General features: G+C 45.5%; 1 protein-coding gene across 1 annotated transcript in view; it reads left to right on the top strand.

Annotated features, from left to right (window-relative positions):
- MRPS31 (mitochondrial ribosomal protein S31) overlaps nt 1-12,181 on the top strand; it is a 130,306-nt gene that overhangs the window by 13,838 nt on the left and 104,287 nt on the right. The window contains exons 2-3 of the mRNA XM_073613264.1: nt 1,750-2,070; nt 11,507-11,665. Of these exons, the coding sequence (XP_073469365.1) occupies nt 1,750-2,070; nt 11,507-11,665 (480 nt within the window). The remainder of the gene's footprint in view (nt 1-1,749; nt 2,071-11,506; nt 11,666-12,181) is intronic.

The following is a 12,181-nucleotide window of genomic DNA, read 5'->3' on the forward strand; positions in this document are numbered from 1 at the left end:
TGAATGTCAACACAGATCTCTGGGCTGTGAATATACATCGCTTATCAGCATGTTCCAGTCATGAATCATTGGCCAGGACATGCTGACAGGCTCCTCCTGTGTACAATCACAGAGTGCGCCCTAAACCCAGGAGTAGGCAGTGACGTACGGGTACATCACTTTGTTTACAGTGTCTGTTCGTCCGCAGTATAATGCTTGGTTAAAGAGAAGGGTTTTCAAAGGTTGCCTAAAGGTGGACAGAGCAGGAGATCGGCAGATTGGGATAAGGAGTTCCAGAGGATGGGAGTGGAGTCCTGAAGGCGGGCAGGCTTGCAGCCGCTAAGTGGTTAAAGAGAAGAGTTTTCAAGGGGTGCCTGAAGGTGGACAGAGTAGGAGATAAGCGCATTGGGGAAGGAGTTCCAGAGAATGATAGTGGAGTCCTGGAGGTGATATGGGAACTAGAGAGCAGGAGGAGCGATGGGAATGGTTTGGTTGGCGTTTTGACACCAGGTTTGTAATGTAGCTGGGGGCCGAGTTGTGGATATCTTTTAAGTTATTATTTGTATTTTGAATTTTATTTATTGGGTGAGCAGAAGCCAGTTGAGGGATTGGCAGAGAGGGTTAGAGGACACTAAATGGTTGGTAAGGTGGATGAGCCTGGCAACAGCATTCGTTATGGACTGAAGAGGAGCCTATGTCAGTGTTGCTCAGCTCCAGTCCTCAAGGCGCCCCAACAGGTCATGTTTTCAGGCTTTTCATTATTTTGCACAGATGATTTGACCAGCCTTAGTAATTACCACAGCTGTTTCATCTCAGGGAAATCCTGAAAACATGAGCTGTTGGGCCGCCTTAAGGACTGGAGTTGAGAAACACTGTTCTATGCAAAGGTAGGCCAATGAGGAGGGAGTTGCAGTAATCAAGGCGAGATATGACCAGGGAGTGGGTTAGAAGCTTTGTGGTGTCATTGGTTAGGAAAGTGCATATTGTGGAGATGTTGCAGAGGTTGAGGAGGCAAGCTATGGGCAGTGATTGGATGTGGGGCCGAAAGGAGAGTTCAGAGTCAGTCGAGGGTTACATTTAGCACCTTGTTATGACAGGGACGGACTGATAGTTGTGCCATCAATCTCTACAGAGAAGTCAGGGAAGGAGGAAATATTAGCAGCTCGGTTTTAGATATATTGAGTTTACGGAAGTGGTGTGACATCCAACTGATAGGCTTGTTGGTAAATTGGTAGACTGATGAGATAAGCTGAGGAAAGATAGATATGGGTGTCGTTATCATTAACCCCTTTCCGCTGACTGCCTCCCAGCCCTTTAAGGGTTCTAAAAACTGTAAAGTGGAGGCATGCATTTGGATCATGTGATCGCTGTGATTGGCTGTCACAGTGGTCACATGATTGCTAGTATGCATCGGGAGCTTTCTGGTAACCGCCGGCTACTGTGCTGGGAGCGTGCTCTCAGCACAGTAAGTCATTGACACAGGGCCGCATATGTGTGGCCTTGCGGCATGAAGGTACACACACCGATCGGTCGCATATATGTGAGGCCGGCTTGAAGAGGTTAAAATAAGTGTTAGGGAAGGGCAATGGACCAATCGTCTGGCACATACAAATAAAGAACAGGATTGCCACGGACCTTTTTTGTATGTTGAAATATTCCCAGTCCTTCTGGACCTTTCAGTCCAATAAAATGATAATATTTTGTTATGTGTTTGGAGACATGCTTGGGATGCTTAGGCTTAGGCTAATAAAACCTCTCTTGTTCTGCTAGGTATACAAATCATATTCTGAAGTGCTTTTCTCTCGGAAGTGCACACTGCTCTGAAAAGAAGCCACCTGAGAATCATGTCAGCTCCAGCCCACCTGCACAAGAAAAGACGGATGTGCCGCACAAGGACGATTCCTCCCAGCCACCACAAGCAGACAATTTGAAGGATATCATAAGTGGCATGAAGGTGGAAGTGAGTGTTAAGAACATGCTTATGGCAAAGAAGAAGGGAAAGAAGGATAAGAATTTGAGAGCGAGGCCGGAAGGATTAGAAAGTGCCAGTAAGATGTTTCAGATGGCATCAGGAGCAAATCGGCCAGATGAGTAAGTTATGGATAACAGGATAAAGTACTGTCACCAAAGAGTTTTCATATAAGAGATGGATGATGATTGTGGCCCTGCTTTGCTTTAAAGCAGTAATAAAGTGATTCTAAACCTTTATTTTTAAATAACAGCCATGCCATACTTACCTGCTCCGTGTAATGGTTTTGCACAAACAGCTCTGATCCTCCTCTTCTCAGGTCCCCCCCCCAGTAAGTAAGTGCCCCATAGTAAGCCACTCGCTATGGGGCACTCGTGCTGGGCCACTCCCGAGCCAGGCTCTGTGTGTTCATTGACGCACGCAGCATAGACCGGCTCAAACCCCCCCTCCCCCCCCCCCCCGCTCTTTCCTCATTGGCTGTGATTGACAGCAGCAGGAGCCAATGGTCTTTGAGCCTATAAGGAGGGAAAGGGCAAGGAATGCCTCTGCTCTCGTGTACAACGCTGGATCGAGATCAGGCTCAGGTAAGTATGGGGGGGGGGGGGGCATGGCCTATTGCATGCAGGAGGTTATTTCTAGGGCTGAAACAACTAATCTATTAATCAACAACTAATCTATTATGAAATTAATCAATTACTATTTTCATAATTGATTAATTGGCCAGTAACATAATGGGGTTAAAATAAAATGAGCCCTTTATAGTACAAAAAGAGCAAATAATCGCTACTGTAAATATTACTTTCACAGTTCTACAGTAAAATAAATGAACCCCTTACAGTAGTGATTATCTGCTTCTTTTGTACTATAAAGGGCAAATTTTATTTTTTTTAAATCCAATTATGTTACTAAACGTCTTAGACCTGGTTCACATCTATGTGTTTTTTTGGTGCTTTTTGCAGAAACGCACTACAGTTCGTGTACATCGTTTCCTATGGGACATGTTCACGCAAAACCGTGCTTTTCTGGTTCAATATACTTCAATGGAGAAGCTGCAGAAAAGCATGTAATGCGTTTTTGCAGCAATTTGTGTTTTTCAATCTGCCCAACAACAAATTGGGCAAAAAAAAATGCAAAAACGCAAATCACAGCAAAATCACATGCGCAAAAATAAAAACGCACAGCAAAAAGCACTGCAAAAACAGATCAAAAGCAAACTGCATAGGTGTGTTCCCGAGCCTTATGCTGGCCACACAGATCAATTTTCAGATGAGAATATTCAGCCAAAAAATCTTTGTACATTCGCTGAATGAAAGAATGTCGTTTGAAATTTTCACTTATTTTTAACATTCTGTTTTTAAAAAGAATGTAATTTCTGAACGAAAACCACATACACTTTCTGAAAATTTCTTTGACCAAGAAATTTTCTATTTCCAAATTTTCCCGTCACTATGGTTGAAAATGAACGTCGATTTGATCCCACTAACGATTAGAAAATCGAATGAACGTTCTTAAAATGACATTTTATTTTGAAGGAAGACATTGTTTTTTGTTGTGTGTGGTTTTTTTTTTTTTTTTTAAATAAAAAAATTGATGTCTGATATTTACCAGATTCACCCTTTAATAGTATATACAGTATATAGCCTCTAATAGTATATACAGTATATCTTCTCTACTAGTATATACATTATATCTCTGTCTGTCTGTTATTCTCAGAGTGGATTAGATATTTTGTTCCCTAACAAAATAGCTGGTTATTTATAGTTACCACTGCATAGAGATATTTTTAAAAAATTGCCTTTTTTTTAAACTTTACATTTTAACTAAATTATACTAAATTTTTTTTAAGGTTATTAATCGAAACAATAATCGGCCAACTAATCGATTATGAAAATAATTGTTAGTTGCAGCCCTAGTTATTTCCCCCTTTGTAGAGAAAGAAAATGCCCTTCTCACTTTATGACCACTTTGAAGGCCAGTTCACACCATAGAAACACAGTCCAGATGCATTCCAGATGCTTTTCTGCATGCGCGTTTTTGATGCGTTCCAGTGCATTTTTGGTGCGTTTTTGATGCAGTTCAGTGCATTTATTCCCCTTCTTTTTTCTTAACCTTAAATAAGAATGTGTGTTCCAGTGGGATTTTGATGTCTTTAACAGCAGTCCAGTGCAGAAAAAAATGCAGCATGTTCTACCTTTTTTTTTTTTTTTTTTTCTGGTACTGCAAGCACTGGTTTGAACTATGCCATTGAAAACCGTATAACCTACTTTCCATGCGTTTTTGATGCAGAAAAAAAACGCACTGGACTGCATGTGGTGTGAACTGGTCCTAAACCCAAAAACAAAAATGTAGTATTGTGTAGCTTACCTATTCTTAGAAGTGGTGACTGCAATTTTAGGGCACATAAACTCAACGTATTACCCAATTTTTGTTAAAATGTAAAATATGAGATGAGTAAATAGATACTCAGCATGTCAATCCTTAAAGTTGCATGAGCTTGTGAAATTGCGACAAACTTCAGTACCCTATATTTTCTATAGGTGACGCTTTAATGGTGAATTTACACTGTATGCGGTGACCGATTGTTTTACTGCATGGTAAAACGTCTGTCACCGCAGGGACACACAGGAAATAGTTGTTTCCTATGTGTCCCATTCACACTGCAATGCAGCCTATAGCTGTGCTGCAGCATGCTATGATAATGCTGCATTTTATCGCAATTGTGCCAAATCGCACGGCAACACACAACAACATAAAGCATTGCACTGCTGTACGTTTCTGTTAATGAATTGTACATTTTGTACACTTCAAATAAAGTTTGTACAGAACAACAAATAGAGAGCTGTCGCGGTGTGGTGTGTAAATTCACCCTCAAGGATAAATTCACCTTTTAGGAGAATGTTACACCCATATTTACCCTGCTGCCAGTGCTCCCTTCTTTGTGACAACAGACAGGGGTTCTTCTCCCCGCATCCACTGTCAGTTTGAACACAGCGCGGTCATGCATGGCTCTGCTCAAAACCCCAAATTATTGTTCTCACTCCAACATGTGCAGCAATATGTAACGTGTAGCATGATCAACGTTTTCATGTGCAGTTGCCCCTACTTTTGTACGTCCGTCTATGTGAGATGAGTGGGGCACTCACTTTTTTTGGTGGGGTGTTAAGCGGGCCTTCAGTCATTTTTTTTTTTTTTTTTTTTTTCTACTTTCCATCTATTAAATCTTCTGCCCTTGTTTCAACTTTGGATAGTAAAACATTTTTTTCTCTAGTCATCTTCCAGGATGGCACAAGCTGAGAGATGACTGGGCCACCTGACGGGAAACACAATCAGCACACGAGGTTAAAAGGCCCCTCCCTTCCCCCTGCACCTCCGTTCTTGATTGTGTTTCCCGGCAGCGAAACTTTGTTATTTTTTTTGTCAGACCTGAAGCTGATAGTGGACGGTCCCCCCCGGGAGCTGGACGCCAAAGCCAGGGAGGGCTGGGGGTCCAGTCAGGGCTCAGTCCCTTCTCAGGGGGCCCCAATGGCCGGGGTTTTTCCCGCCAAGGAGCCTCCCGGGCATAGAGGGGTATCCCGGAGCTTCTGTGTGCACATACCTCCCTTCCTTGCCGTCCACCCAGTCCAGGTAGATGGGAGCTGAAGGAGTCGGAGGTAGGACTGGGGAAAAAATCTATTTAAATCTTGAATTGAGTTGAGAGGTCAAATCGATTCAAAATTTAAGCAAATCAATTTTTTTAGATTTTTTTTTTTCTGAGGAGCTGTGGGCAGGAGTTTTTAGGTGAGGCTGCTGCTTCGGCCTAGTCCGTGAGGCCGGACGCCGCAGACTAGGCCGAAGCCGTGCCTCTCCTAAAAACTCCTGGTTCCGGGTGGCTTCACTTCCAGTTCCGGTCTACGCCAAAATGGCGGATCCGGAGGCACTAGAGGCTAAACACCCCTTCCGGTGGGGCTCCAGCAAAATGGTGGCGATCAGCGGCGTCTTGGCTATAAGATTCCAGTGGAGACAGGCAGAAGCCCCACAAGCCCTGCTTCTGGATCCTCACACAGGGCTGCTCAGTACGGAACCAGCGGGGACCAGGTATGGAAAGAGAGGAGGACACAGCGGTGCCTACAACCCAGGAGGAGGCCACAGGTGGTGGGTCCTCCTCTGTTTGGCAGGTGGTGGGTTAAGAGGGGTCTTAACCACACTCCAGAGGGGGGCAAAGGAGAGTGAGTACAGACTGTTAAAGTTTGGGTTCTGTCATTTGTCTCCTTAGAGCCCAGTGGATCTGCTCAAGGGGCCCACAAGGGCTAAGGGAAAAAACCCTCCTCCCTCTAGAACAAAAAGGTGTGGGTATTGCAACAAACAGCTCCCACAAGATCATGTAAAGCATTTTTGTTACAGGTGCATACATAAATAAATTGTCGGAAGGAAACCTCACAGGTTATGAGGGACTTCCTTACAGTACAATCAGAGATGCTTTCTACGCTGAAATCTCTGAAGACAGTTATATCATCTAAGGAAGGGCCTAGCACTAGTGGCAGAGAGACTCTGCCCTCTAGAGAAGGTACTTCCTCTCAAGAAGGTACTTCAGACAGAAAACCCCGCAGAGGCCTCCCTCTTTTGTTACTTCGGGAGTAGAGGAGTTTGAGGACCCAGAGGAATCAGATGAAAGCTCATTAGAGGAGGCGGAAAACTCAGACTCTGAGAGCCAGGATAGTGACAGCCCTAGATGTAATAGACCCCTTTTTCCCATGGAGGACATGGGGAAGTTATTCAGGGCAATCTATGCCTCTGAGGATATCCCAGAATCTCCAGTTCAGGCAACCGCCCGGGATAAGATGTACAGGGGGTTGAGTAAACCTCAGTCCAAGGTATTCCCAGTCCATCAGACTTTGAAAGAGGTAATTTTGAGAGATTGGAAGGACCCGGAGAGAAAAGTCCTTAAGCTCAAAACTTGGAAGAGGAGGTTTCCCTTTGGGGAAGAAGAGAGAAGTTCTTCAAAACCCCCAAATTAGACGAAGCCCTGTCACAGGTCTCTAAAAAATATGATTTGTCATTTGAGGACTCAGGTAACCTTAAAGACCAAATGGACAGAAGGTCTGAAACGCTACTGCGAAGAGCGTGGGATGCCAATGCGGCAGCCATGCATAGCAAGAAATGTGGATGCATGGTGGGGCAGGCTTCTCCGGCCATGTTGCTAGAGGGAGTAATTCCAAAGAAGTCACAGACTTCCTAGAGATAATAAGCAAAGCTGTGGCATATTTAGCAGATTCGGCAGTGGAAACGGTCAGGACCACGGCTAAATCAGCGGCCCTCCTTAACTCCTCAAGGAGGGCCGTGTGGGTCAAGTCGTGGGAAGGGGACCATATGTCCAGGTCACGGCTTTGCGGGTTGCCCTTTGAGGGTTCCCAGATTTTTGCGCCTGGCTTGGATCAGGTCTTGTCTCGATCAGTGGAAAAGGGGAAAAAGTTTCCGGTAAAAGCCAGGAGAGAGAAGGGCAGGAAGTTTTTTCGTCCCCCCTCTAACCAGGGCCAATTCAAGGCCAAGAAGGACGCGAATAGAAGGTGGGGGAAGGGAAAGCGCCGACAAAAGGATGGCCTGCTCTTTTCTGAACCTAAGGATACCACCAAGCAGTCAAAGTGACGCCAGCGTCAAGGTAGGGGGGAGACTTTCTCGCTTTTTCCATCAGTGAAGCAAGATCTCCGAAAGCCCCTATATCTTACAGATCTTGACAGAGGGATATCGGCTGGAACTTCTCTCCCCTCCCCCACAAAACTTTATTCTGACCCATCTCCCCAAGGATACTTCGAGGGCAGCAGGGTTGTTGGACATCTTGCAGGGATTGGCGAACCAGGAGGTGATCATCTCCGTTCCACTGGAAGAGCTTTACCAGGGATTTTACTCCCATGTTTTTGTCATCCAAAAGCCATCAGGAAAATTTCGCCTGATATTAAACCTCAAAAAGCTGAACAGGTTTTTGCAGCAAAAGAGCTTCCAGATGGAGAGTATATACACTGTGCGCAAGCATCTATTAAAAGATGCTTTTATAGCCACAATAGATCTGAGGGATGCGTATCTTCATATCCCAATTGCTCGGGAACACCAATCCCTGTTGAGATTCGCAGTCCTTACGAGCAAAGGGATACACCACTGGCAATTCCGAGCTCTTCCCTTTGGATTAACTGCAAGCCCAAGAGTTTTTACAAAGATCCTAGCGGAGGTTGTAGCTTGCCTGCATCTACAGGAGGTATCCCTTATACCCTACCTAGACGACCTCCTGGTCTATGGGCAGTCTCTAGAACAGGTGACAGTAGACATAGGCAGAGTGATCCTTATTCTGGGTAGTGAACCGAGAGAAGTCTTCCCAAATAAAAACCTTCCTAGGATATCTGGTGAATGCAGGGGCTCAGAAACTTTTTCTCCCAGAGGAAAAACTGTTAAAAGTGGTTACAGCAGTCTCCTCTTTAATTGGAACCCAGGGATTGCTCTCGCAGGCAGATTATGAGGGTACTAGGTTTGATGACCTCATGTATTCCAGCAGTTCCCTGGGCTCAGCTCCATTCCAGGGAGTTGCAGTTTTTCATTCTATCCTCCTGGGACAAAAAGAGGGAGTCGGACAAAAAGGTGTCCATTCCAGCAAAGGTAAGGGCCTCCCTAAATTCGTGGCTGGGTCAGGACAGGCTCACATAGGGTCGTCCCTGGGCCCAGTGGAATCCTATAAGGATTACTACCGATGCAAGCACTTGGGGCGCTCACTTGGGGGACCTCCAAGCACAGGGAGCCTGGACTCCAACCCAAGTGAGGGCTTCCTCCAACCACCGGGAGCTCCTTGCGGTGGGTCAGGCATTAAAGGCCTTCGGAGGCAAGATTCAGAAACTAGAGGTCCAGGTCCTGTCGGACAACGTGACAGCTGTCTCTTATCTGAACTATCATGGTGGCACAAGGTCCAGGAAGCTACTGAGACCTTCAGTCCATGTCGGCAGTCCACATAAAAGGGACCGCTAATGTGGTGGCAGATTTCTTAAGCCGACAGCCCATCCACAGGGGGAATGGGAGTTAAACCAGGACATTTTCCTCCAGATAGATCAGATGTTTGGGATTCCGGAGATGCCCACAGAGGGAACAAAAAGGTGGAGCTTTTTTCTCTCTCACCAGAGAGGGGGGATCGCAGGGAGTGGATGCTCTGTCTCAGCACTGGGATTGCCACCTAGCATATGCTTTCCCTCCACTAGCCTTAATACCTTGGGTCCTACAGAAGTTGGCTCATTAACAATGCAAACTGATGCTGATAGCCCCATGGTGGCCAAAGAGGATATGGTTTGCTACTCTTAGAAGATGGTTGGTTTCTCCTCCATTCCGTCTTCCGCCCAGGCGGGATCTCCTTCTACAAGGGCCAGTCCTTCACCCCGATAACGGGTTCTTCAAGTTGATGGCATGGTTCTTGAGAGGGAGATTCTCAGAGACAAGGGATGCTCTGATAGGGTAATTAAGACCCTCCTAGGTAGCCGGAAACTGGCCACCAGGAGTATCTACTCAAAGATCTGGAATTGTTTCTCACGCTGGTGCCAGGATAGAGAGGTTTCTAATCCTTCGGTATCAGTGGTACTAGAATTCTTACAAGCGCGGGTGGATCAGGGGATTGCCCTGAACACCCTGAAGGTACAGATAGCAGCCTTGTCTGTATTTCTGGACCAGAGGCTCGCACTAGAGCCCCTGATTAAGAGATTCTACCTATAACATATTTTCTAGGATGCCAACCCCTGGATTCACACCAGGAAACATATGCCCTCCAGACTCTATAACGAATGACTCTGGAAGGTGACTTCCTTGCATTAATCAAGGTAGAAAGCCCAGCCCTAGTTAAATGTGAAAATCAGAGGTGTTCTGTCACATTAGCAACCATGTAAGGTCAGCAGGTTTGCTGTTGCTTTTAAAATCTAACATCTAAACAGTCTGTCCGATCTACGAATACTGTATTTATGCATATAAGCTCGGTTTTGTGTTGAAAATAGCTTTTAAATCTAAAACTCTGGTGGGTGTAACAAGGTGTCCGCTTGCCCCCTTCTCACTCTATCATTACTGTACTGTGCAGGAGTGTGGGGTGTAGCAAGATGGCGGCGACGAAACGTCACTTCCTGACGAGACAGCGGCCGCTTCCGGGTGTACCAAGATGGTCGCCGCTCCGGAGCTAGGCCGAAGCCGCGGCCTTTCCTATGGCCGAGGCCGCAGAGTGCTCCGCGGATCGCGGGTGTGCCGATCCGAGGAGGTTGATCCGTACGGATCATGGATCGGCGACGATCCGTTGCACCCCTAACCGCCACCCTTTGGTCAACTTCTGTATTGTTGTCTGATCTTTTTGCATTGGTTCTGAGCATGCGTGTGTGTACGTTGGACTAAAGTCCGATGGATTTGGGTACACACGATCGCACTAGCCGACCTAGGACTTTTGTTACAGGAAAGTTTGTCTATTTGCACAGCCAACATTTGTCCGATGAAAACCGAAAAAGTTTGTCCGATGAAGCGTACACACGGTCGGATGTTGCCTTAAAACAGGTAATTTACATGTTTGTTGTCAAGTCCGATCGTGTGTATGGGCCTTTTAATCTCCCTAACGGCGACACAGACCGCAATAAAAAAGATGTTCTAATCCCTCTCCACTCCATCCAAAACCAAAAAAAAATTTTGCTTTTAGCTCTACTTTAAAGTGGAGGGCCACCCAAAAAAAAAAATTGCATGAAAAATCCTAAAAAAATTAAAAAAAAACATTTGAAAAAATTTTTTTTTAAACTTACCTAAACCCTTGTTGCTAGGCAGTCTTCCTAATCTGCCTCTTCTGCGGCGTGTTCCGCTACTCGGTGAGCGGCCCCGTTGCCTTCTGGGAACTGTGTGTGTTCCCAGAACACCACAGGGCCATTCACAGAGCGCCGCACCGCTCGCGCATGCACAGTAGGAAACTGGCAGTGAAGCTGCAAGGCTCCACTGCCTGTTTCCCTTACTTAGGATGGCAGTGCCGAGAGCCGAAGGACGGGTCGGCCTCGGGTGGCTGACATCGCGGGCACCCAGGACAGGTAAGTAGTTATTTAAAGTCAGCAGCTACAGTGTTTGTAGCTGCTGATTTTTTTTTTCAGGGACGGAATCCCACTTTAAGTTGGTTGTTACCCAATCTGTACTGTAATTAATAATATATTTTTTTTTAATTTTTAAACTGATCAATGATAATAATGTGGGTAGTTCCATTGTTTGTACATACCAGAAAAAGGGTGTGAACTATTTTTAGACCAAAACTTTACAAGCAATGGAACTAGCTTACATTTGTGTGCTTTGTATATATTATTTCACTTTTCAATACATTTTGAGTGCAGCAATCCTGGATGTCTGTCTTTCTGTCTGTCTTTCTGTCTGTCTTTCTGTCTGTCTTTCTGTCTGTCTTTCTGTCTGTCTGTCTTTCTTTCTGTCTTTCTGTCTTTCTGTCTTTCTGTCTGTCTGTCTGTCTGTCTCTATCCTTTATTTTTTTTTTTTTCCAGAAAATTTTGTTTGTCGGTATGGATAATGCTTGTCTCCTCTCCTCTTGTGTTTTAGGGAAAAAGCAGAGAGTCCTGAAATGGGTGCCGCAGTCTCTGCTGTTGCGTCAACTTTCCCAAAGCAAAAAAAAAATCAAGTGGAATCTGAGCTTCTGCGGCAACTGCGATTGCACAAGCAAATGGCCGAAACCCAGAGGAAAGGAGATCTGAACCTCAGGTTAGCAGTAAAATTCCCTGGTTTTCAAAGTCCCTTTTTTAATTCATATTTTCTTTGATTATTTCATGGCTTTAATCTCAAACTAACAACAAAACATTGCAAAAACAACATAGCAGTAAGTTGAACTTCAGATAGAAACCAAATTTACCACCCGCACTGCAAAGGTTAAAGGCTCGTCTAGGGGAACATTATTAAGCAGTTATACCCCACTCTGACAGACTTCCTCCCAGCTGCACGCCCAGTCTCCTGTTGCTCTGTCGGTCACAGAAACTTTAAAATCATCACGTACAATTCAAGACCAGCAGTCCTGCATTGTGAGTGAGGATGCTGATGGGCCACCCACAACCTGGAGTATTGAAGAGCACCGGCTCAAGGTGAGTATTGTTGCATTTTATGTTCCACCTTGACCAGTGGTCCCCAAACTGCGACCCGGGGGGGTAGAGTCCTTTGCCCTTTGCTTGCCTTTGTTCGTCCCTTGAGGCACTATTCCTCCCACGGACCCCAGTGACGTGGCGC

This window comes from Aquarana catesbeiana, linkage group LG02, assembly GCF_042186555.1.
Source record: "Aquarana catesbeiana isolate 2022-GZ linkage group LG02, ASM4218655v1, whole genome shotgun sequence".
Lineage (NCBI taxonomy): Eukaryota > Metazoa > Chordata > Amphibia > Anura > Ranidae > Aquarana > Aquarana catesbeiana.